The sequence below is a fragment of the Pseudophryne corroboree genome, chromosome 3 (assembly GCF_028390025.1).
Source record: "Pseudophryne corroboree isolate aPseCor3 chromosome 3, aPseCor3.hap2, whole genome shotgun sequence".
NCBI classification, from domain to species: Eukaryota; Metazoa; Chordata; class Amphibia; order Anura; family Myobatrachidae; genus Pseudophryne; species Pseudophryne corroboree.
Genome location: NC_086446.1, coordinates 251363458 through 251391439, shown reverse-complemented (window position 1 = coordinate 251391439; position 27982 = coordinate 251363458). Strand labels below are relative to the sequence as shown.

Sequence of the window (27982 nt, the reverse complement as noted above, 5' to 3'; positions counted from 1 at the left end):
TGTGTGGGCTGGTATTGGAACCGAGCGTCCTCGGCCAAAGTCCTGCAATGCCCACGAACGCTAAGCAGCGGGAGGAGAGCGGAGAAGCAAAGCCGCCGGTATCGATGTCTAGCCGGGAGCGGCACAAAGCACCACCGTTGACAGTGGAAATGAGCACGTCAGGTGAAGATCAGATGGATCAGTGCATGTGGACACGACGAGAGACCTCGGCAGGTGTGTTAGAGGTAGAATCCTAACGCGTTTCGTCACGCTCCAAGTGGCTTTGTCAAAGGTGTATTCCTACCTCTGGTTAGGCCGGTATTTATGGCCATTAGACAGGTGTCTACAATCAATATATAATTAAAAGCAATGCAATGTGGTTAATAACAATAACGGCTCTACATCGGTAAATACAAGATAAAATAAAAATAAGGAAAAGGGAAAACAGCTGACCATGGCAGAGATGATTAATCATTAGACAAATTAGAATAAACAGCATCAGATAGAATATATCTTATAGAGACATACTAAGAGAGTACAATTAAAGGGTATATCCATGTTCAAAGTGAAATAAAATAAAAAGGAAAAACAAGTATATAGAGATATGTAGATATTCGGGAGTCACAAGGATATTCTAATTCTATAATTAGAGCCCTGAGGGGGGCTGTAATCTATATCAAAACACCATAAATATTATTGAGGTCAAAAGGAATTAAAAAACAATAATTTTTGCATAATAAAATGAACAATTCATCCCCAGTGTGGGATTTGAACACTGATACTTATATCGCTGTCAGTCCGTGACTCAGCCGTGTACGCCACTGGACAGACTGGGTGAGAATGTGCAGTACAAAATGATATGTATTGCAGCGTTAAGGGCATTAAATCAAAGTTATTTGATCAGGATATATATAATAATATTATAATATAATAAGGAAAATGATTTATAGGGTATGCACCTGTTGGAATCCGGCAAGTAGCCATTGTTTATGATTGTTTTGAGAGTAGTATATAACACTTAAGGCATAGACTCTGCCGGTAGATGTGATTAACCGTTCAGTGCTATGTTGTATTAACCAGTCGCACTTTCTCATATAGTACACTTGTAGTCCAAAATATAGTGAATACTCATTAGGCTGCAGTGCGTGCTTTAATTGGAATAAAACTATAGAACTCCGTATTATGGAAAATATATTTAGTGATCTTATGAGTCACCATACTTATTATATAAAGATGTCTTAGTGTGGAAACACGGAGTGTATGATGTTGTAAGGATATCCTATTTAATGATCTAGGGTAATAATAACCAATGAGTGGTTTAATAAAACGTTGTATTATATACGGATCCAAAAAATAAAAATAAAGATAGGTATACAATGAAAAAAAGTGTAAACAGACATTATTCACTAGCCATCAACCATAATGTTAATATACACAAAATTCAGTTGTAAGGTAGACAGATGTCCCTATTGATTTGGACAAACTGTCATATATCCAAATACATTGCTAATATGGGAAAAACACAATGGTACAAAGGACCAAGCAGAACAGTATAGAGAGAGACGAGATGATTTTAATTATATTATAACATATGCAAATAAATTGCTGATGGATACAGTATAAAAGGATAACATAATAAAATATGAAAATCAACAAAAGGATATTGATCAAATAGGGAGTGACAATGATAGATAGTAGACTCACACATGTTTAACACAGGTCAAATTCTATGGATTCATTTAACCCTTCTGGTGTAAGTGTTCTAAGTTTATGAATCCAGTAGTTCTCTCTCAAGCATAGTTTTCTATATCTATCCCCTCCACGTGCTGTCGGCATGATGGTTTCAATGCCGATAAGTTGAATTTCATCTGGATTTTTGTGATGTTTTTCAGAAAAGTGTCTGGAGACACTGTGAAAAAGAAAACCTTTTTGAATGTTGCGTCTATGTTCTAAGAATCTGATCCTGAGTTTGCGTGTGGTTCTGCCTACGTAAATCAGGTTACAGCTGCAAACTAACAAATAAATAACAAATGAACTATTGCAGTTTACAAATGAACGAATCTCAAAATGTATAGAGTTAGATGAGCAAAAACTCTTGGAATTGTTCTGATTATAGGAACAGGTAATGCATTTGTTGGCCCCACACTTGAAGCAGCCTGAGGTTTTAGGGAGCCATTGTGAGGTCTTAGCAGACATTGAAGTGACATCAATGGTCCTCTTATCTACAAAGAGACTAGGTGCAAGATGTTGCTGTAAAGTGTTTGATTTCTTAAAAATCACAGATGGTAAATCAGTTAATTCAGTCCGAAGTATATGATCTGTGAGTAAAATGTGAGTCTGATGTATTACTTTAGAAAGGAGCTCTTAATTCACAAAGTACGCCATAAGAATCATGAGCCAGATCAACCCCACTTTCTCTCTCAGTACAACAGTTCTTCTTCAAAGGTTAGAAACATTATCCGCAGAAACTACCCCATTTTACTCACAGATCATATACTTCGGACTGAATTAACTGATTTACCATCTGTGATTTTTAAGAAATCAAACACTCTACAGCAACATCTTGCACCTAGTCTCTTTGTAGATAAGAGGACCATTGATGTCACTTCAATGTCTGCTAAGACCTCACAATGGCTCCCTAAAACCTCAGGCTGCTTCAAGTGTGGGGCCAACAAATGCATTACCTGTTCCTATATTCAGAACAATTCCAAGAGTTTTTGCTCATCTAACTCTATACATTTTGAGATTCGTTCATTTGTAAACTGCAATAGTTCATTTGTTATTTATTTGTTAGTTTGCAGCTGTAACCTGATTTACGTAGGCAGAACCACACGCAAACTCAGGATCAGATTCTTAGAACATAGACGCAACATTCAAAAAGGTTTTCTTTTTCACAGTGTCTCCAGACACTTTTCTGAAAAACATCACAAAAATCCAGATGAAATTCAACTTATCGGCATTGAAACCATCATGCCGACAGCACGTGGAGGGGATAGATATAGAAAACTATGCTTGAGAGAGAACTACTGGATTCATAAACTTAGAACACTTACACCAGAAGGGTTAAATGAATCCATAGAATTTGACCTGTGTTAAACATGTGTGAGTCTACTATCTATCATTGTCACTCCCTATTTGATCAATATCCTTTTGTTGATTTTCATATTTTATTATGTTATCCTTTTATACTGTATCCATCAGCAATTTATTTGCATATGTTATAATATAATTAAAATCATCTCGTCTCTCTCTATACTGTTCTGCTTGGTCCTTTGTACCATTGTGTTTTTCCCATATTAGCAATGTATTTGGATATATGACAGTTTGTCCAAATTAATAGGGACATCTGTCTACCTTACAACTGAATTTTGTGTATATTAACATTATGGTTGATGGCTAGTGAATAATGTCCGTTTACACTTTTTTTCGTTGTAAACCTATCTTTATTTTTATTTTTTGGATCCGTATATAATACAACGTTTTATTAAACCACTCATTGGTTATTATTACCCTAGATCATTAAATAGGATATCCTTACAACATCATACACTCCGTGTTTCCACACTAAGACATCTTTATATAATAAGTATGGTGACTCATAAGATCACTAAATATATTTTCCATAATACGGAGTTCTATAGTTTTATTCCAATTAAAGCACGCACTGCAGCCTAATGAGTATTCACTATTTTTTGGACTACAAGTGTACTATATGAGAAAGTGCGACTGGTTGATACAACATAGCACTGAACGGTTAAACACATCTAGCGGCAGAGTCTATGCCTTAAGTGTTATATACTACTCTCAAAACAATCCTAAACAATGGCTACTTGCCGGATTCCAACAGGTGCATACCCTATAAATCATTTTCCTTATTATATTATAATATTATTATATATATCCTGATCAAATAACTTTGATTTAATGCCCTTAACGCTGCAATACATATCATTTTGTACTGCACATTCTCACCCAGTCTGTCCAGTGGCGTACACGGCTGAGTCACGGACTGACAGCGATATAAGTATCAGTGTTCAAAGCCCACACTGGGGATGAATTGTTCATTTTATTATGCAAAAATTATTGTTTTTTAATTCCTTTTGACCTCAATAATATTTATGGTGTTTTGATATAGATTACAGCCCCCCTCAGGGCTCTAATTATAGAATTAGAATATCCTTGTGACTCCCGAATATCTACATATCTCTATATACTTGTTTTTCCTTTTTTTTTTATTTCACTTTGAACATGGATATACCCTTTAATTGTACTCTCTTAGTATGTCTCTATAAGATATATTCTATCTGATGCTGTTTATTCTAATTTGTCTAATGATTAATCATCTCTGCCATGGTCAGCTATTTTCCCTTTTTCTTATTTTTATTTTATCTTGTATTTACCGATGTAGAGCCGTTATTGTTATTAACCACATTGCATTGCTTTTAATTATATATTGATTGTAGACACCTGTCTAATGGCCATAAATACCAGCCAAACCAGAGGTAGGAATACACCTTTGACAAAGTCACGTGGAGCGTGACGAAACGCGTTAGGATTCTACCTCTAACACACCTGCCGAGGTCTCTCGTCGTGTCCACATGCACTGATCCATCTGATCTTCACCTGACGTGCTCATTTCCACTGTCAACGGTGGTGCTTTGTGCCGCTCCCGGCTAGACATCGATACCGGCGGCTTTGCTTCTCCGCTCTCCTCCCGCTGCTTAGCGTTCGTGGGCATTGCAGGACTTTGGCCGAGGACGCTCGGTTCCAATACCAGCCCACACAGAGAGGTAAAAACTGCACCTTTATTGAACACGGTGAGACTGACCAATTGAAATCTCTGGGACGGCTGTAATTACCTATAAGCCATTATTATTACCATCATTCAGTGACTGTGGACTTTTATTAAAAATTGTTCTTATATGTTGAAAGAGAGACTTCCTTATAGAGACCATCAAGGTGTGTCTATAGATTACTTGAATGTTTATCTAAATCTAGGCATTTTTTAACTTATTTTATGGTTAAATAAACTTACATTGTTTATAACGGCTCTCATCTGTTTGTTTATTTATTTTACTCTTCCTCCTGAGACACAGCGCAGCCGTTTTTTTGCTCTTTATTCTCAAATATGTATGTAACCCATTGGGTTTGCATACAAATCCGAATCAGGCACTAAGTTATATCAATTAATAAATATCACAGAGATCTCTGAATACACCAGAAAGAAAACAACACATTTTGTCAACTGAACAGAGTAGTAGTGAGTAGTACAAGTTGTATTTTTATTGTTAATTTCCTCTTTATCACTTACCTGGCATGGTCACATGGGATGTGACTACGGCCAGCTGGCTTCGCTGACACTGTTGCATCTCACATGATCACATATGCCAATAATTGCAGAGGAGATCCATGTGCAGAACTAGTTTCCTCCTTCTCCACCGGCCCCCAGGCAGTGATGCCATGGTCTGTGACTGCCAACATGACTGCAGAAATTGCAATCCAGAATGTCATGTGAGTGGCAGTCTGGGTTGTATGTGCCAAAAACTGCAAAGAGGGGATCTTAGCTCCACTCCTGTGATGATCAGTCCCCTCTAACATAAACTCTGCTGTGCTCTGCTTTATGAGAGAGGGGCAATGCCAAAGGGGAGGGGCAAAAAAGTTATTTACCCTAGGGGCAGACAGTAACAGGACCATCTTAACAGCATTGTAGAACCTGGACAAAGCAATGTACTGGGGCCCCTATCCACCCATTGATGGGAATAAATGGGGGGAAAAAAATCACAAATTACCCCTCCTGCAGTCCCATGCTGTCTCTCCATATGATTCCATACAGTGAATAGCTCTCAGCACTCTGATTAGTGGATAGCTCCAGCCATCCACCAATCAGCATGCTGACAGCCATTCACTGTCTGGTTGCAGGCTGGGCAGCATTCTCTACCTGCTTCCCAAGAAGCTCCAGAGGCAACTGGAGGCCCAGTCACCCCTGCTTGAAAGGCCCCTAGAATCATGGGGCCCTGGACAGCTGCCCAGTGTGCCCATACATTATGATAGCCCTGGATGATGGCCATTTATATAGCAGGGATGTGTGGTGAGATAAATGGCTAAGGAGGCACTGGCTAGTACCAGAGCCAGATTTACACACAACATATGTGCCCAAGGGTTCATATGGACATTATACAAAGGTAGAGCAGTAAATACTGCTGGAAATGTGGTAATATTTTATTAGAGATGTATGGAAAAGGTAGGTAGGGGAGGCACTGCCTCACCTGTCATAAACTTTATACTCCAGAGTTTTGACTATTAAAATCATAAGAACAATGGAAAGAAAAGAGTTGTAATATATTATTTGTATTTTTCATATACTTTATATCACTGTTACATAGGTATATAGCGACACATGGGGGGGTTCTGATACAGGTGGGCATATGGGCACTGGTGGGAGGAGGGGGGGTTGTGCCACTGGGGATCTGTCACTACTAGGGGGGTGGGGATGCCCTGGTGATCTGTATCTGCTGGGAAATTTATTGCCACTGGGGGAGGAAGCTAATTTTACAATGAGTGCCTATGGACACAGTTGGGGAAGGAGGTGCAATAAAATATTTAAATATCTTTTTAAAACTATGTATTAAATGTATTTGAATATTTATTTTTAAAAAATATTTTTTTGGTTGGTTTTGTAAAAAAAAACATTAGTTAACTGGTTAATCTAAAAACGCATAAAAGAAAGAAAAGTAATGGTTCTAAGCAGTTCCAGATTACAGCAACTCCAGTAAAATCTATCAGCCATCGGAAGCACTCCAACAAGTCACAGCCTGACAGGCAGAGAGAGATGTTCTTTCTCCCTGGGACTGCCAGTCCGGACTGCGATAGCAGAGAAAGAGCTTCCCATAGGAAGCCATGCCCCTGCTATAGCGGCAGACCTATCTGGCTGATGTAGTTCCTAGAAGCCAGCCAGTTTGCAAATTAGTACACGTGCTCGGGATTGAAATCCTTTGCATGCGTACACAGCAGACCTCCGGCCAGACAGGTAAGGAGCCTAATACTGGGTAAACACTGGACAACATATCAACCGTTCAGTTGAATGGACAATATTTCATGGGCATGTCGGTAGTTGTGTACTCCGATATGTATGATGGCTGATATCAGGGCCGGTTCTGGGGCTCTGTGCGCCGGGCGCCAATAGGGGCGTGGCTTCGTACAGGGGGCGTGGTCATTTACGCCCCCTGTACAGACTACTGTAGCGCTGAAATGTGCGGTGCGCGATGACGTAATCGCGCACCGCACAGCAAAGGTCCTCTCCACAAAGGGAAACTAGACGCGTAGCATCTAGTTCCCTTCGTGGAGAGGACCTTTGCTGTGCGGTGCGCGATGATGTCATTGCGCACCGCACAGTAAAGAACCTCTCCACGAAGGGAAACTAGACGCGTACGCATCTAGTTTCCCTTCACAGCGGCCAGCGGCAGCGGGGGGCACAGCAGCAGCGGCGCCCCGGGCAAAAGTCCTGCTTGCCCGTGGCAAGATCCGCTACTGGCTGATATATATGCTGACACTTGCTGCAGAGGCCACCGGTGACTGACAGAACAACTGGGCTGGCACATGTAATGCCCGCACAATTGTGACATCATACACAACATATTGGGCCGACAATTGGTAAATACTATGTATGCACTTGTTGATCGTCAGGTAGGTCAGTGGACCGCACAGACAGTCGATCCCTCTGCCTAGAGTGTACCCAGATTAAGTTACTTGGGTTACGTTAGTAGGAAGACTTATTAATGATCTGTTAATAGAAAAATAGTTAATAAAATTAACTTCATTTGCCTATATGAAAAGTACAGCCCTGGTGATTACTAGGAATTATCTATACTAAATGTATAAAGGTTCACCTCAGTTCATCTTAAGTTTATATCCATAATAAAAGTTAATGTTTTTGGAGTTATTTATTTCTTATTCTGTTCAGCTTGCTTCTAATTTGGCATTTTTTCTATTAAAACCGCTTGCCTGGCATGGTCGCATCAGATGCGACCATGCCTGCAAGTGCTTTATCTGACCTGGTTGCACAGGATGCGACCAGTCAGAAAAACAGTGTTAGCAGCGGCAGGGAAGGGAAACTTCCCTCCGCTGCTGCTGTCAGAGGGACCGGAAGGTCCCTCTGCCTCCCTGCTCTCTCCCCTACTGATTGCCGTGCTGCCGATCACTGCTGATCGGTCACCACGGCAGGACCCCCCCCCCCCCCTCCAGCGGCTGCAGACAATAGCAGCCGCTGGGGAAGTGTGAATTAACCCCCCAAGCTACCCATGTGTACCTGGAGGTTGTCCAGCCTTTCTAAATGAAAGCCGCTATGTTTATTTATCTTTTTTTAACTAAAGACATTTTGCATAGGGTTACATTCATGTTCTTCACCTAATTCACTCATATAAAACCAGACAATTTCTGAGAGGATTTTTTGGGGGAAAATCATCAGTTAAGTGGTTAAAAACTGCTCAAAATGTCAATAACCTAGAGGTGTTGAACTACATATGTTTAAAGGCATTCTAATCACTTCTTTCTGAATGAGCAAGTCTCTATTTGTAAACCTTTTTGGTTTTAAGTTAATAAGTATGGCCCAATAATAAAGATTTTCTATCACCTCTCCTCACAACCTTAGAAAAGCTGGTTAAGACCTTTTATTAATACAAATCTGCTGCAGCAGCCGAGCAAGTGTGTTAGTGGTAGAGATGAGTGGGTTCGGTACTCAGAGAACCGAACCCTACCGGACTTCACTACCCGAGCCCGGATCCGAGTCAGGCTCAGGTTTTTCCCGCCTGAGTCGGAAACCAGAACGAGGCAAAACGTCATCATCCCGCTGTAGGATTCTCGCGAGGTTTGGATTCCATATAAGTCGACACGCGTCGCCGCCATTTTCACTCCGGCATTGGAGAGTGTAGAGAGAGGACGTAACTCCATCCTCAGTGTCCTGCATCAGTTCAGTGGTAGTGTCTTGTGCTGCATCAGTCCAGCCACGGTGGTGGTGTCCTCTGCTGCCATATGTCCAGTGCTGCTGTACAAGTCCAGTCCAGTGGTGCTGTGTTGTGCTGCATCACTCCAGTGGTGGTGTCTTGTGCTGCATCAGTCCAGTCACAGTGGTGGTGTCCTCTGCTGCCATATGTCCAGTGCTACTGTATAAGGTCAGTCCAGTGGTGCTGTGTTGTGCTGCATCAGTCCATTGGTGGTGTCCCTGTGCTGCTGTATATGTCCAGTGGTACTGCCGTATATGTCCATTGATACTGCCGTATATGTCCAGCGGTACTGCCGTATAAATCCAGTGATCCTGCCGCATAATTCTAGTGATCCTGCCTATAATTTCAGTGGTACTGGAGTATAAGTCCAGTGATCCTGCCATATAATTTCAAGTGGTACTGGCGTATAAATCCAGTCCAGTGATACTGCCGTATATGTCCAGTGATACTGCCGTATATGTCCAGTGATCCTGCCGTATAATTCCAGTGTTCCTGCGGTATAATTCCAGTGATCCTGCCGTATAATTCCAGTAGTACTGGCGTATAAGTCCAGACCAGTGGTACTGCCATATAATTCCAGTGATACTGCCGTATATATATATATATATATATATATACCCTGTTGCAAAGCGGATTACTGAGGCCATAAGAACTATGCTGGTGCAAGACGTGCGTCCAGGATCCGCTATTAGTGCAGTGGGACTGCAGTGCCAACCCTAGATAGGCCAGGTGTTTGTGCCGCACACTTGTGTCACTTAGATTAGTCATACAGCTAGATTAGTCATACAGCTACCTCATTGCCCTCTTTTACTTCTTGGCATGATGTGCTGTTTGGGTACTGTCTGACACTGCAATGCCACTCCTAGTTGGGCCAATTGTTGTGTCGCTTAGCTTAGTCATACAGCTACCTCATTGCACCTCTTTTACATCTTTGCATGATGTGCTGTATGGGGCCTTTTTTTTATATCTGCCCTCCTGTCTGACACTGCAGTCCCACTTCTAGATGGGCCAGGTGTTTGTGCCGCACACTTATGTCGCTTAGCTTAGTCATACAGCAACCTTGGTGCACCACTTTTTCATCTTTGCATCATGTGCTGTTTGGGGCATGGTTTTTTAAAGTGCCATCCTGTCTGACACTGTCGTATAAGTCCAGGGGTTCTGCTGTATTAGTCCAGGGGTACTGCTGTATAAGTCCACCAATTGCAGAATTTTTTTAAAATGACAGGGGCGTGCAGGAGATGCTGTCAGTGGACTGAAAAATTGTGGGCCACTTTCGACATTCAGCCACTGCATGCCACTACTAGATGGGCCAGGTTGTTGTGTTGCTTAGCTTAGTCATACAGCAACCTCGGTGCACTTCTTTTTCTTCTTTGCATCATGTGCTGTTTGGGGCCTATTTTTTAAATCTGCCATCATGTCTGACACTGCAGTGCCACTCCTAGATGGGCCAGGTGTTTGTGCCGCACACTTGTGGCGCTTAGCTTAGTCATACAGCCACCTTGGTGCAACCTTTTGAACTACAAACAATATTGTGAGGTGTCAGGTGTTCAGAATAGACTGGAAATGAGTGGAAATTAATGTTATTGAGGTTAATAATACCGTAGGATCAAAATTAGCCCCAAATGCTGTGATTTGTTTTTTATGTTTTTTCAAAAATCATCCAGATCCAAAACCAAAACACGAAAGGTTGGTTTTGGCAAAACCAATCAAAAACCAAAACATGAGCAGGGAATTAGAACCAAACACAAAACACGAAAAGTGCCCGCCGCACATCTCTAGTTAATGGCAGAGGCGTCACCAGGTGTGGTGACACCTGGTGCGCACTCAGCATTACTGCACCCCCCCTCCCAGTCACCTCGCCGGAGCTGCAGCCACCGAACAGGGGGCGTGGTCTGATTTGAAGGGGCGTGGTCTCACAGATCTCCTCTTCACTCTGGGGGCGTGTCCAGCTTACCCGGGCCGGAGCTGCTGGTTACCCCCCGGAGACTGTGCAGCGCAGTGCCGGCTCCTTATCTGTGACAGTAGCTGAGTGCTGCAGAGGATTATCACACTGCAGCACTTGGATCCTGTCACTGCAGAAGAGCTGGCACTTTGGTGTCACCCCTTCCGAGGGTAACACCTGGGTGCGGGCCGCACCGCCCGCACCTGCCTTCTGACACCACTGGTTAATGGTAATACTGTCTGGCAGCGGTAAGAAGAAACATACCTCTTTACTGGTCCATGTCCCTATATGCATGTCTTGCCAGTGTTAATGGTGCACACATGTGCACTGAACTGTGCTGAAAGCCCGAGCTTCTACTACAAATTAGAAAAAGAGAAATGAGTAATATAGTGTATATTTGACCACTTCCAATACAATCCTGAGAAGGCAATAGAGTTCTGGAGAGGTCCATAATACTTAGGCAATTGCTAGTTTTCCCTTGCAAACTTCGGGGAAGCAACCACCAGCGATAAATTGGCAATATTTAAAAAAAACTGTCTCTGGCACTAGGCATTGTCACTGGGGGTGGTATTCAGTATGCCGGCTGTTAGGATCCCGGTGCTCAGTATACCAGCGCCGGAATCCCGACACCTGTCATACCAACAACTACTCTCCCTCTTGGGGGTCATTTGCGCTCGCCCAGCTGTTGGTATGCCAGCGGTCGGGATCCTGACGCCGGTATGCTGGCCGCCGGGATCACGGCCGCCGGCATACCATACTACACCCGTCACTGGACATAAGGTTTATCAGGGCTTAATAAATAAAACCCTAGTTCTGGTTCTGTCACCAGTTTATATATATATATATATATATATATATATATATAAAAAAAAATATATAATATATGCAGTGCCGTTTCTTGCGGCGGGCGAGCCGTGCAACCGCACGGGGCGCCCGCCGTGGCACTTTTTGAGGCCTTGTCTCCCCCTCCTCCCTCTTCCCGAGCACTCCTGCTTGGGGGGCGGAGTTTCACCGAATGACTCCGCCCCCTGAGCAGGAGTACTGTAAAGATGAGAAGAGGAGGGGGAGCCAAGCTAGAAGGAGGAGGCGGCCGGCGCGACGAAGGAGAGGCGGCCCGAAGAGCGGGAAGATCCTCTTCATATGTAAGTAGTCACTCTCCCCCCCCCCCCCTCCCTCTCCCTTCCTTCCCCCCCACTTGACACTTTCCTGCCGTACTGCATACAATGGGGACACTTGCCTGCCGCACTATGTAAAATAGGGACACTTGCCTTCGTACTGTGTAAAATGGGGACACTTGCCTACCGCATTGTGTAAAATGGGGACACTTGCTTGCCGTAATGTGTAAAATGGGGACGCGTGCCTGCCGTAATGTCTAAAATGGGGGCGCGTGCCTGCCGTAATGTCTAAAATGGGGTCACATGCCTGCCGTAATGTATAAAATGGGGTCACATGCCTGCTGTAATGTATAAAATGGGGACACGTGCCTGCCGTACTGTGTAAAATGGGGACACGTGCCTGCTGTAAGGTATAAAATGGGGACACGTGCCTGCCGTACTGTGTAAAATGGGGACACGTGCCTGCTGTAATGTATAAAATGGGGACACGTGCCTGCTGTAATGTATAAAATGGGGACATGTGCCTGCCATACTGTGTAAATTGGGGACACGTGCCTGCTGTAATGTGTAAAATGGGGACATGTGCCTGCCGTAATGTATAAAATGGGGACTTTTGCCTGCCGTACTGTGTAAAATGGGGACACTTGCCTGCTGTAATGTGTAAAATGGGGACACGTGCTTGCTGTAATGTGTAAAATGGGGACACGTGCCTGCCGTAATGTATAAAATGGGGACTCTTGCCTGCCGTACTGCGTAAAATGGGGACACTTGCCTGCCGTACTGTGTAAAATGGGGACTTTTGGTTATTTATTTTTTTCCCCAGTGGTGGCCGTGATGATATCAGATGAGGCCACGCCCATTTTAATGAGACCATTTAAATAAGGCCATGCCCCTTGCCGGGGGTGCGCGCATCCTTTTTCTTTTATGACTATGGGGTGGGGAGCATTTTTTTATGTCAATGGGGGGGCTGGGGGCGCATTTTGAAATCTCACACTGGGATCCAAATTGGATAGAAACAGCCCTGTATATATAATAGATTTAAAACACTTCATCATGTGCATTATGTACTTTAGATTGAGGAAAATGCACCACTCCTGTAATAGGAGTCCTGGTATTGGGGGTAATTCCGAGTTGATCGCTCGCTGGCGTTTTTCGCAGTGCAGCGATCAAGTGAAAAAGCGGCAATTCTGCGCATGTGCATGGTACGCAGCGCGCATGCGCAAAGTACTTTCACACAAAACGTTGTAGTTTTACCCAAGCTCGAGCGACGGTTTTCAGTCGCTCAAGTGTTCGTAGTATGATTGACAGGAAGTGGGTGTTTCTGGGTGGCAACACAGAGTTTTCAGGGAGTGTGCTAAAAAACGCAAGCGTGTCAGGCAAAAATGCAGGAGTGGCTGGAGAAACGGGGGAGTGGCTGGCCGAACGCAGGGCGTGTTTGTGACGTCAAACTAGGTACTAAACAGACTGCATTCATCGCAAGATAGGAGTAGGTCTGGAGCTACTCAGAAACGGCATTAAATTTTTCCTGTGCATTTCTGCTAATCTTTCGTTCGCACTTCTGCTAAGATAAGATACACTCCCAGAGGGTGGCGGCCTAGCGTGTGCATTTCTGCTAAAAGCAGCTAGCGAGCGAACAACTCGGAATGAGGGCCATTGTTTGTTGAAGAAAAGGAAATGACTATCCTACTGAAAAAATGGCCAAACCTAGCAGTGCCTGCATAAGATTGCCACTAGGGGTCACTCATTGTCTCTCATTTGTGATTAGCTGGGGAAAACAACTACAACTTCTAATCACTGAGTAATTACTGGCAATATTAGGTTGAATGGTTAAAAGATTATTTCATTGTGTAACATTTCTCCAAACAAATAATCTGCATACTGATATTAGACAATCATTTTGTTTAATTATATTTATATCACACAATGTTCACTTATCAGTGGCCTATAGATTCCACATGTATACAATTGTAAATACTTTACCCATTAATACTTAGGTTATTGACCTAAAATAATCTATTTTTAATACAGTGGTTGTATTCTTTGTGTTATGTTTACTGTGTTACAGAGCTGGCTAGGATGTGGTTAATTATCAACCTTAAAGAGACTGCAGGACATTCTGTGTAGTCAGATTATATGCCTGTGTACTGTGCTAATAATCAGGCAGCTGTCTTACCCATACTGGAGTTCACTTAAAGCAGCAACAGTTTTAGCATAGCTAAATAACAAAACTGTAGCAGAGCCTGCTGGTATGTGTAGTTCAACAACAGCTGGAACTCTAAGGGGTATATTTACTAAGATTCGTATTACTGTTGATTTGGAGGGAGATTATACACGAATGACATCGAATGTGTGAATTTGCAACTTTTTTAAATTTTTACACCTCATTTACTATGCTGTCGTATTCTGCATTTTCGTGTATTCCGATGTCGATGTCATTCGTAATTTCGGCCAGTGTTTTACGGGAGTGATTAGTAAAACACTGCCGAACTTAACACAATGAATCGCGGCCGGATCTGTGAGATCCGTGCAGGGCTTCATTGTGTACCTTAAAAAAAGTGTTTAAAGAGTTAAAAATCAGAAAAAAAAATGCATGGGGTCCCCCCTCCTAAGCATAACCAGCCTCGGGCTCTTTGAGCTGGTCCTGGTTGTAAAAATACGGGGGGAAAATTTACTGGGGATCCCCCATATTTTAACAACCAGCGCCGGGCTCTGCGCCTGGTCCTGGTGCCAAAATTACAGGGGACAAAAGACATAAGGGTCCCCCCGTATTTTTCACACCAGCACCGGGCTCCACTAGTCAGCGAAATAATGCCACAGCCGGGGGACACTTTTATATTGGTCCCTGTGGCCCTGGCATTAAATCACCAGTCACCCCTGGCTGGGGTACCCTGGAGAAGTGGGGACTCCTTAAATCAAAGGGTCCCCCCCTCCAGCCACCCAAGGGCCAGGGGTGAAGCCCGAGGCTGTCCCCCCCATCCAAGGGTGGTGGATGGGGGGCTGATAGGCATAGTGTAAAAAAATATATATTGTTTTTTGTAGCAGTACTACAAGTCCCAGCAAGCCTCCCCCGCAAGCTGGTACTTGGAGAACCACAAGTACAAGCATGCAGGGGGGAAACGGGCCCGCTGGTACCTGTAGTTCTACTACAAAAAAAATACCCAAATAAAAACAGAACACACACACCTTGAAACACACACACAATTTTATTAAACATACATGCACACCTACATTCATACATGCTTACCTATGTTGACAAGAAGAGTCGGTCCCCTTCTCCAAGTAGAATCCATGGGGTACCTGTAAATAAAATTATACTCACAACAATCCAGTGTAGATCGGTCCTCTTCTGTTTGTAATCCACGTACTTGGCAAAATAAAAAAATGAAAAACACGAACCACGCACTGAAAGTGGTCCCATGTTTACACATGGGACCCCTTTCCCCGACTGGCGGGACCCCCTGTGACTCCTGTCAAAGAGGGTCCCTTCAGCCAATCAGGGAGCGCCACGTCATGGCACTCTACTGGCTGTGCGCTCCTGAGCTGTCAGTCAGGCGGCGCACTCGAGATACAATGTAGCGCATAGGCGCTCCATTGTTTCCAATGGTGGGAACTTTGCGGTCTGCGGTAGACCACGAGGTTAAGTGGGGCCAACCACAAGAGTGACCAGCAGGTATGTTTTAAAACTGCTTTTTTTTACAATTTGTATTTTTTCATGGCAGTGTTTGGCTATTGCCGGCAGTGTTTGTGAATTTTATTTTTTAGTAAATGACCGAGTTGTATAAAATAACAGGCGTATTTGATGTATTCATTCGTATTTTTTTTCTTTGACTTCCAAAAAAATACGAATGCCCTCATCACTGCCGAGATTTGAGTTTAGTAAATTCCCGAGATGACACTTTGATGAAAAAATACCAAATCGGTCAAAAATCGGGAGCTTAGTAAATATACCCCCAACTCTCAACATGACTTGCTAGCATAATAGATTTTGTGGGTGGCAGTGATCATATGCATTTCTTATAGATCCTCATATTAACACAGTCTACTGATAATAGCAGAAATTCGATGAGAAGCCCTACTGGACTAATTATTAACTATGAGAAATAAATCTTCTAGTTATACACTAGTGGACCCACAGTCAATCAGACAACTAGCTACTAGACATACAAATTCTACTTACATTTACATACACACTAGAGCATACTTAAATACTCGCATGGCAGGCTGCAGGAAAAGCGGGTGGCCCATCCATATTCCACTTACTATGATGGGAAGGTAAGGGGTGGATCGGGGAAAATATGATGCGATTCAGTGATAATGGTGTCATTTTGGCCCTGCACACTCTTCATAGACACTCTATTCACTGCATTTTCCCATGAGATGGCAAGTCCGAATAATGCAAATAGTCCAACCCCGCCCCCATCACTAGGCACCTGCATCTCAGCTCTGGGATTCTCCCGTAGAGAAGTGTTATATAGTTGGTAAGTATGAATTGGTGTCTGATGCTCTATCTAAGGTAGTGCTTCTCAGATCCAGTTCTCAGGACACAGCAGTGGCGTAGGAATAGATCCCGCAGGGTGGCTTGGAGGCACTGGGTGTCTTGTAAGCACTGGGTGACTTGTAGTCGCTGCAGAAAACCCTGCAACTATTTTTTTATTGGATACCATGGGTATCGGGAGCACGTATACCCGTGGCAATTCAAAATTGGGCACGAAGTAAGCAAGGTGTTTTAGCTCACTATACTTCTCTCCAAATTTGATTCCCCCTTATGTATAGATCACTGTAACTGTAGGAATAAGTCAGGTGGTCAGGTAATGAGGAGGAGCAACAGCCCTAGTTGGCAGTTTGTTTGGCAGGGAGAGGTTAGAGGATCTTGCTGTACTTTTAATCAAGCCAAAGTTGGTGGAGAATATGCATTTGGAGGACATAATTAGAGACTTTACCTCAACTAAATTAGAAAAGTGTTGTTTTTTCTTATTTATGGGAGAGGGGGAGGGGCCGTAAGTCATTCATTTTGTCAAGGGCGCCCAAACTTCTAGCTTAGGCACTGACTGCAACCCTCCCTAAATAATGGTAGTTTAAGTGAAAAACTCAGTGACTGGTTTAATAAAGGTCATAAAGCCTTATCTTAATGAGGTTAACTCTAGCGAGTGCCTATTTATAAAGCATCAGTGCCAGAACCCTAGCATAGAAAATGCTCCATTCTTACGAAAAAGCATATATATTATATATTGTGGGATCCTGACCAGAAAAGGATCTACATACAAAATTAATTCAGCTGGTGGTGTAGTCCTCGCACAGGATTCTACCTTCACAGAATTTAACACCATCACCAGCACCAAACATACCAAAGGGAATCATAGTGTAGTATTTGAAAAGATTTTATATTGAAAAGATGGATTAAAAAATGTACAATATAAAAACTTGACATAAGCATATAATAATGTGGTTCACCCAAGTCCCTATGGAATGATCCACTGCATGTCTGGAACAATGGTGTAGAGTCTGCCTTGGTGAACAAACAGGATCAACCAACGCATTTCATTTGTGACCAAACTTCCTCAGGGATAAATATAAATATCTTATATGAAGAAAATGTCACTGACATTGTTAATTATATGTCACTGAATATGTTGACACAGCAGCAAGCCAGCCAGAGAATGGTTTAAAGCCAGCTGTTTAGGTGCCAGTAACATTAAAGCACCGGCAAACTACATCAAAGTCTTTATAATCAACCACTAAAGTACTAAAAGCAGAAAATTAATTAATTTAAAAGTTTATTTGAGTTAAAAACAACATTTAATTTCATATAAGTTGCATAGCCTGACCCTTTAGTATTTTGGAAGGAAGGGAGCCTAGTGATGCAGCCATTCCTCCCATGGCCCCTGCTGTGTTTTTTTGAGCATGCATGCATGCAGGACTGAAAACATGCTTTACTGCGCTTGCTCTGGGCTTTTAATAGTGCAGTGGTGGAACCTCACTTCCAGGCCACATAGCCACACCCCCCCCCCACCCCCCAATGCCAGAAGTTACGTAATTGGTAATTTTTTTCCCTACAAAATAAAAACAATAAGAATATTATAATAATTATTATTATTATTACTAATAAATAATGAATACAATTATAATAATAACAATTGATATTATAATAATCAGTGGCGGCACCCAGTGAGCATCCAAAAATGGGTGTGGCTTCACAGACAGGGGGTGTGGCTGGCCTCTTAGGATGCCCCCAATTGCATTGCTGACAGGAGCCAAGTGCTGCAAGATAATGTCACTGTTATGGAACTCCAGCACAATTATTATTATTATTATCCTTTATTTATATGGCACCACAAGGGTTCTGCAGCGCCCAATTACAGAGTACATGTGCACATAATCAAAACAGGAAAAGAGTGACTTAAGGGGGGTACACACGGAGAGATCCGTGCTTAAAATCTAAGCAATCTTGCTAGATTGCTTAGATTTTAAGCACGGATCTGCCGTGTGTATGCCCCCCAGCGATAGCGATGCGCGGCCCCGCGCATCGCTATCGCCGGTGCTAGATTGAGCCTGCATGCAGGCTCAATCTAGCGGGTCGCTCACTTCACCGTTGTGTGAAGTGAGCGGCCCCCCGTCGGCTTTCCCCCTCGCTCAGCACATCGCGCTGTGCTGAGCGGGGTGAGAGATGTGTGCTGAGCGGTCTGTGTTAAGATCGCTCAGCACACATCTCTCCCGTGAGTACCCCCCTTTACAGTTGAAGACAATAAAGGACATGTACAGGGTAACTAAGCATAACTACACCAGTAAATGACATAGAGATAAGTTCAAAGGTGTTCAAAAAACTGCGGGATTTGGGCAGTTGAGGATTATTAAAGTAAGAAAAGGATAAGCACATGAGGGAATAGGGCCCTACTCGCGAGAGTTTACATTCTAATGGATTGAATGTAATTGAATAAGACCTCTAGAGCCTTAGTGAAACAGCTTCCCGTTGTTCCCTTAGTGTTCTATACACACAGTGGTACTTAGTATGCCACCAGGTCTTATACCTCTAGTAGTAGAGACTTACAGAATTGGCTGGAGACCAAAGGATAGAAGGCTGGAGTAATATACATGAAATAAGTAACTGACTGGATCAGAACATAGGGGTTAAGGTCAGGACTGGATCAGGACCTCAGTGAAGACAGAGGAGGCATAGTGAGGTGGAAAATGGGCACTGTCCAGTTGGTATATATCTTGCAGGCTGAGTACTAAGTAAACACTGAGGTGGCATACAAAAGGTTAACAAACAAGAGGTTACCAAAGACTGGAACAGTTTGTGCTATATGCAGCGCTGCAGCTGCATTCAGTTGTGTAATTAAGAGTCCCTTTCTCCATGGCTGCACTGGTTGGTGGCCTCTCTACAGGCAAGGCAAAGGCTAGACTTCTGACAGGCAGAGAATCTGGCAGATGGGCAGAGTATCCACAAGACAGACACAAGGTACAGAAACCTAGGACACGGACTAGCAACTTAAATCATAGTATAAACTATAACCAGCAGGGAGTAGTTGGCCTGTATTCCTTATAACAGGGAGACCCACCAATCAGCACAGCCATGGAGAAAGGGACTCCTAATTACACAACTGAATGCAGCGCTGCATGTAGCACAGAACCCTGTTGACAATAAGTCACTATATCGCTAGGTAACCAGGGACGCAGTATTTTTCCGGTGTCCTAATTGCTGAGAGACGAGTGAGGACCACCGGCCCTTGCAGCCAGAAGAGGCAATGTCCCTTTTGCTAGGCAACAAACTGGGACTCACGAGCAGTACAAGCCACGCGGCGACTTATAGCAGTCATACTGCAGCACACAGCATCTGTCACTGCAGAGTCGGCACTTTGGTGTCACCCCTTGGAAAAGTAACATCCTGGTGCAGCCTGCACCTCCCATGTGATGCCTCTAATAATAATAATAAAATAATATTGTTTCATAACAATATTAATAACAAAAGTAATATATAACCATACTAGATGCCTCAGAGCACTAACAACTCTGGTTTACCTGAATTGGAGCCCCTGCTGCCATTAGCAACATGGTGATGCCTATCCCATCAAAATATAGCAACAACCAAAAACATTGGTTACACTGTACTAAGGGGGTAATTCTGAGTTGATCGCAGCAGGAACTTTGTTAGCAGTTGGGCAAAACCATGTGCACTGCAGGGGAGGCAGATATAACATGTGCAGAGAGAGTTAGATTTGGGTGTGGTGTGTTCAATCTGCAATCTAAATTGCAGTGTAAAAATAAAGCAGCCAGTATTTACCCTGCACAGAAACAAAATAACCCACCCAAATCTAACTCTCTCTGCAAATGTTATATCTGCCTCCCCTGCAGTGCCCATGGTTTTGCCTAACTGCTAAAAAAAAATCCTGCTGCGATCAACTTGGAATTACCCCCTAAATGCAGCAAAAACCATTCAAATGTATAAAGAGTGATTTTAATAAAACAATAAACATAATGAAAATAGACACCCAGGAATGCATAGAACATCAATTTACATACATTATCAGCAGTATCCAAACAAATTAGTGATAGTATACCACTGCAATTTGACTTGAGTCAAAAGTAACAATAATAAACATAAAATAATTTCTGTGATAAATTATATCAGTTCTTAATAATGTACTAATACTGTATGTAGTCCTGGACAATTAACATGGGAAGCACAATAAAAATGTATGTTGCTGGATAGAGATGCAGCTGGGATAAGGATACAGTACAAGTGACTCAGATGCTCCTACAGGATAAATTCTTGGCATAACAGACTAGTAATGAGGCTCACCTTTCCTGATGCTGTAGGCTGGTATGGCCTCAGCGCAGAGTCAGAGTAGGACGCTAATGCTGCTGATTCCATACGCATTTTAAGGGCTAAAATATGAAAATGCTGGTTTAAGTACTTTGCACATGTAAGAGCGTTAGTTGGACTGTGCAAAACGTGAAACGCTCACTTTACTTATCTGAGCACTGTGCAGATCCACTGGCTGGCCCGTTCACTCTCCTATCAATGCAACCTTCGGTCCAACTGCTCAAGTAAGTCCTGGGTCGTACAGACTGAACTGAGTAACTTTCAGTAAATATGGCCACTGTGGAAGTGGTACTGTGAGACAGAACTCAGCTGCATGCACAAGCACAGCCACAACACGCCATTTTAACATCTTCAGACTGCAAGCTTGGTAGACATCATGTATAGTAATTAGATGGGGTGAGTACCTCATGAATTGCAGAGATTCTGGGCATGGGAATCCTGCAGTACTACTATTCACAGAAATTACCTGGCCATTTCCTTTAAGACACTCTATTCGCAGTGTAAGATTTAAAAGAAATACAAATAAGTATATTACTGTTCTGTGGGTTAATAATCAGCCCCTGATACAGAGAACATTTTATGTTCCCTTGACACTGATGTCTTACTTTCCGAGCTGCAAGTTACGTGCATCATCTTTATGTCTTTGTAGACACTGGACATTACAGATGGGGTGGAAGTCAGTAAAGGTGAGAAAACAGTGGTCACAGCTGTCGTAGAACCTCCACCACAGAAGGGGAAGGAGAACCTAAAGGAGAAGAAAGCATCAGCAGAAAAACTAAATAAACAAGAAAGTCGAGAGAGTCCGGAGACAGCCGGTTCTATACATTTCCAAGCTCCTGACGCAGTTTTTGTGCAGAATGGAGGGGAGTCATCTAAAGATGGCCAGCTGAAGAAGGTTGAGAAGAGACAGTCCCTGGGAAGCTTCTTCAAAGCCATTGTAAGTTGACTTCAAGCGTTTTAAAGAAGATCAGGTACAATTAACCTGCACTGGAGTGACAGGGAAGGGATAACAATTCTGCTTAAATTGGGGTGGAGAAAATTATTTGAAGAATAGTAAGACTTCTGCTGTTTGGGGAAACTTCAGTCACAATTTTGAGTTAAATGTAAACAACTATGAATTGAGAATGTTAATGCAACTAACTGGTCATCAACATCCTTCATCTGTTGATGCCCCTGGGGAGCCATAAGACTGTGGTTGCAGATCTATTGCTAAGTAGTTACATAAATGATGTCATCATACTGGCACATGAGCATGGACAGCAAAATAAAAGTGCATGGTGTGCACTAGCCACTAACAGCTCCAGGACAAGCCCAAGTCTTCAGTTTTAGATTTATGACAGCTGCTAGTATGAGAAATACTTTATCCTTAAGAATGGCATTGAACATAAATGCTGTTTGAACAATAAAATGGCTGGCAGAATGTGTGTGCATTGTCACCTGACCAAGCCCACTCTAGTTGGTGCACAGCTTTAATAATGTGAGGACCAACTCCCTTATGTCTTCTTTGCTCTCTGGTTCTAGTGGTGGTAGAGGATCTATGCCTTGTCACTAAGCGTACAATAATACAACATCTGTAGTGATATGATAGAGACAACCTATCACCACTACAATTAATGAGCTGATCCACACATCGGAGAGCTAGTCCCTGATATTATTAAAGCTGCGTACTAAGTAAGGACTGTGTTCATCTGCCGCTGGCATGCCCACTTCCGATGAATCCACATAATAGGCAGTTTTATGCTTAAATGCATATACAAACATTTGAATAAGTGCAACCAGGGCCTGATTAAGGGTTTCAGTCCCCCTAGGCTAATACAGGAGTGCCCCCCCCCCCCTTCCCCACCACCAATTATTTTGCTCTCATTCAGCTAAAAATCTGTAACAGGCTTGAACCTCAGCTCCATTCATGTTGCCACCTACCACCCTAGCAGTGCTGGCCACGGCGGCAGTTGCATCATTCACAGCCTCGGAGGCAGAGCCAGCTGCAGCTCTCACAAAATCTCCTCTTCCCAGCGTCCCTGCCTCTGTGTCTCAGCTCCATTCATATTGCCACTTACCGCCCTAGCAGTGGTGGAAATGGCGGCAGTGGCATCAATCACAGCCTCGGAGGCAGAGCCAGCTGCAGCAGGGACAGGATCTCCTCTTTCCAGCGTACCTGCCTTGGTGACGTCAGCAATTCCAGCAGGCACCGCTGCTCCCACAGTTCCTGGGAGAGATCTTATGAGACCTTGCTCAGCCCTAACTCCAGCGGCACCAGGAAGTGCTCCCATCCAAGTGCAATTTATTGTGCCAGTGCTGTGACCCCCCCCAAAGGACCCATCGCTCCAGGCTGCAGCCTATTTAACCAATAGGCTGATCAGGCCCTGAGTGCAACATTCTCTGTCACATAATCAAAATCCCCCAGCTCTGGGATTTACACACAAGAAAGTCAACCGTAAAAATGGAATAACAAACAGTTGAGGGGACTGAATCCCACCTGTCAATGAAGACAATTCATGAGCACAATGCAGACCTAAAATGGTAACCCATTCCTGGCCCTTCATACAATTCTAACTCTATGACAGCAGTTTCTGTACAGGATCATGCATGGAACACAAATATACAATGCTATACAATGGGGTGTAATAATCGGGAGGACATTAACAATGTTGACACCACAATGTTGGCAGTTATTAAGTTTAGGCTGCAGGAGGGAGAGTTAAGGTTAGGTGGCAGGTGGGTGGGTTAGGCACTAGATGGAGGGGTAGTGGTAGAAGAAGAATACTGATTGGGAAGCTGGAGTATTAGAGGTCTGGCCGTTTTGCCTCGTTCTGGTTTTTGAGTCTGGCAGGAAGTCCCGAGCTGGACTCAGATCCGGGCTTGGGACGTAATGTTCGGTAGGGTTCGGTTCTCAGAGAACCGAACCCGCTCATCTCTAGCCCTATCTATAGAGTGCTCAAAGTAGCACGAGAAAAAATAAACCAACATTTAAAAATAGTTTCCAGTGACCAGAGCCTACACTATTCCTGGAGACAGCCCTTCCAATACAACATAGCGCCTCTTATCTAGCAGGCTGTGGGGTTAGCACCCTCTCTACTTATGACTTGACATCATATGCAAGAGCCATACTCCCAGCATAACAGTAAGGAACAAAGAAGCTTATTCTTCATGTCAGCAACCAGCACCCCCCAACCAAGCACAATGCTGGCATGTTTTTTGAAATAGGGGAAGTTAACAATTATGGAATAGGAAGTAAAAATGTCTATTATGGAATAGGAAGTAAAAATGTATATTATGGAATATGAAGCAAAAATGTCCATTCAATATATAAAACAACAGAAGATACTGTAATGTGCATTTGGTCAGGGCAAAAATTTCCAGGGGCAAAACTGGACTTATACTTGGAAACATTAACTTTATTTAAATGTAGAGAGGTATTACACTTAGACATATTATAAGACATATTATTGTATTTTGTTTGTGACTTAACTATCCATGATGTCTTGAGCCTCTAATTCTCACTGATATTACTAGCATGTCTTTTACTAACATTTAAGCTGCACTACTACCTAAAGAAATACCATCCTCTCCCCTCGCCTCTTGTCTGTGGCATGCAGTGGGTCCTTTTTTGGGTAGGACCATGAGAGGAAATGAGGTAATTAGGATCATTTGATATAATGAAATAAAGTATATACTATTACCCCTTGCATGTAGTATCCTAGTCGGATCTCACCAGTGATTCTGCCACTTGGGTCAAATGTGGAGTTTAAATATTAATATGGACTATTCATCAGGATAATAGTGGAAAGTTCACCTCCAGGTTTTGGCAATAGACTTCTATTAAGTGTTAAGTTATCTTATTGATCTGTCCTGGTGACATTCAGTGAGTCACTGCCCTCCCTAGTGATGTCATTGTATCCTCTCATTCATTCATTTCAGGGGCCAAAGCGCATGTGTGATGCTGAAGTCCAGACTGACCCGGTTTCTGTCTATCCTGCAGAGAAAGCCAAGTAAATAAGGGGACGCCAGGACAGAGCTGGCCCATGTGGGTAAATGGGCGGATACCACTAATGTATATTTCAGGTGTAATTTGTACAGAGATATTTCAATACATTCCTCGTTGACACAATGGGGGTAATCCACAAATCTCCAATGTCACAGACCCCCAACGGAAGACACCTAATGTTGTCGTTATTCACTTAAATTACATGTTAGTCTGGATTATAGTGAGATATACAAGTCTTTCTCCCAATTGTCTTTTTAGTATCTTATAAATAATGAATTTACAGAAGGTGTGAGAAAGTTGTAAAGTTGTAATGATGATTAGTGAATGCAACAAAATCGTACGTATAACCTGATATTTGCAATCCATCTTATAGACAGACTACTGTGTATCACAAAACACTTGTAACTTGAAGAAATAGTAAATACATATTCATAGGCAAATCTATGAACACTGGTGAAAAAGGAAACAGTGCTATAATGTAGAAGTAATAAGATTCTAGCTGTCATTTTTGCAATAACGTTTATAATCTTATGCACCAGTTGTATAAATGGCACTGTTGGTGTCCTGTAACAGCTCACTTCAAGCCATCCGTCATTATTCCTGCAGATAAGGCATGTAGAGAGATAAGGCATGTAGAGGTTGGCTTGGGCTGTACTTTGCATGTGCTTGGCTGACCTATCTGTCTGTCCGCATCTACATTATCTGATGATTAATGGAATAAAAACACAGTCGCTTGACAAATGAAGGTTGTAAAATGAAACGAAGCTAGAAGCAGCTAAAAGTATATTTACTATGCAATTACAAGGATAAACATACATACTGTATAACATTCCAAAACAAGCCCTAGTATTTCATTTTACCAGATTGAGGTTTCTCAAATTGAAAGCACATAGAAATCTATACAGATAATGTTTCTCAGATTATTTTGAAATTGTAAAATGTCTGTGTTATGTTGTGCAAGACTGTACAAATAGAGGTTAGTGTGGCGTTCTTAAGCAACGCATCTCTTATAGATAAATACAGCAAGTCTTGACTGTCCTGCACTTCTTCTACCAATGTTTAGTTTTCAGCAAAGTTTTTTTATCAAAATCGGTCAAATTGTCCAATGAAAATGTTGCCTTACATTTTAAAGGAAGTGTCTGCAGGTTACACTGGTCATTAATAAATGAAACTGAATGTTTTGAGTTAAAATGATGTCATTTTGGCAGAAGCTTATATACAATATATATATATATATATATATATATATATATCATACATACAACATGATTGTTTTCTTTTTTTTAAGGCTTGGTATGTTTTCTAGAGGAAATTTGAAAACATAACAGTAGAGGCTGACATTAGTACATGCCGTATTACTGTACAAAATATCAAACCACATTTTTTATGAGTACATTCATTACTTAATCAAATATAAGTTGCAGTTGTTTACATACATAATGAACACTAACGACCCTATATTGGATAATTACCTGCTTTTGACGTAACCACATATTTTACCTGTTTTTTTAAAAATGCCTGCAATTTCCTTAATGTAATCCAAATGATGTTTGATCCTCGGTTTATTACAGAATTTCAAATAAAGTTTTATCGGTGTACAGCAGTTAAATAAAGTAATTGTATTCCTAACATTGCTGTCAGTCTCTTAAGTGTGTTCTGTCAGATGTATGAAACGGCTATGCATCACTTGTTAAATTACAGCAACAATAGAATTTAAATCTATGTTATGGGTACAATATATCAATAACATACGAGTGCTGATACATATGAATCAAATACTGAGTTAACTCACACATTTTTATTTGTGCTAAACAACCCAGTGACTACTTAAAGGGCCTAATTCGGACCTGATCGTAGCCGTGCAAAATTTTGTACGGCTACGATCAGCCACCCTGACATGCGGGTGGACGCCCAGCACAGGGCTAGTCCGCCCCGCATGTCTGGCCCTCCCCCCGCCACACAGGTACAAAAGCATTGCACGGTGGCGATGCTTTTGTACCTGAAGAGTAGCTCCCTACCAGCTGCCTACCTGAGTTATATATTACTCTTCCCCCTCAGCATCTCCATCCTAAAATATCACATAATACTGCAAGACACTAACTATATCTTTACACAATAACCGGAACTAATACATAGTTCAGTTATCCTCCATCTCTATCCTGAAATAACACAAAACAATGCAAATAATTACATTGTTACCAACCAAACACATGTATTATATACTTTAAATGTATTCCTTTTACCCTATTATCTGCAAATATACTGCCAAACATCCACTTTGCTTAGTGTAAAAGTTAGCACAACACATTTTAATTATTTTATTTATTAAGTTTCTTATATAGCGCATCATTGGACACAATGATAAAGCAAAACTGGGTAATAACAGTCACAGAGGTAGGAAGGCCCTGCTCACAAGCTTACAATCTATAGCAGTGATGGCTAACCTTGACACTCCAGCTGTTGTTGAACTACACATCCCAGCATGCCCTACATCAGTTTTAGCATGGCCAAATAACAAAACTGTAGCAGGGCATGCTGGGATATGTAGTTCAACAACAGCTGGAGTGTCAAGGTTAGCCATCACTGATCTATAGGGACATAGGCATGGATACACAAGGATAGGTGCTATCTATTGCATAGTTGTCCACCAGATTGCAAAGGTTCTAGATGGGCTGCATGACATCACATGATGAACCAGAGTCAGAAGGAAGAGAAAGTGAAGAAAGAGAAAATATGTGGACGATACGTGTGGACTGTACAGTGGAGATATAATTGGATGGGAAAGCTTATGAAGGTTGAGTGAGCGGTTTTTGGATGTGATAAGCTAGCCTGAAGAGGTTTTCAGGGAACGCTTGAAGGTTTGAAGACTAGGGGAGAGTCTTATTGTGCGTGGGAGGGCATTCCACAGAGTGGGTGCAGTCCAAAGAAAGTCCTGCAATCGTGCATGAGAGTGAGAAATGCGTGGTGATGAGAGATGTAGATCTTGTAAAGAGCAGAGAGGTCGGGTTGGGAGATATTTTGAGATAAGCGAAGAGACTTACATAGGTGTAGTTTGGTTAATGGCCTTGTGTGTGAGTAAAAGTATTTTATATTGAATACAGTAGAATACAGGTAACCAATGGAGGGACTGACAGAGAAAAT

At 42.4% G+C, this 27982-nt stretch overlaps 1 protein-coding gene across 14 annotated transcripts in view; it reads left to right on the top strand.

The window, feature by feature from the left end:
* Positions 1–26470, top strand: part of BCAS1 (brain enriched myelin associated protein 1) — a 267020-nt gene extending 240550 nt beyond the window's left edge. For 12 of the 14 annotated variants that reach the window (XM_063958998.1, XM_063958996.1, XM_063958995.1 and 9 more), the window contains 2 exons: positions 21506–21793; positions 24775–26470. In XM_063958998.1, the coding sequence (XP_063815068.1) occupies positions 21506–21793; positions 24775–24849 (363 nt within the window). In that variant the 3' untranslated portion in view covers positions 24850–26470. The remainder of the gene's footprint in view (positions 1–21505; positions 21794–24774) is intronic. The other 2 variants (XM_063959000.1, XM_063958999.1) reach the window with 1 other exon arrangement.
* The last annotated feature ends 1512 nt before the right edge of the window (positions 26471–27982 follow it).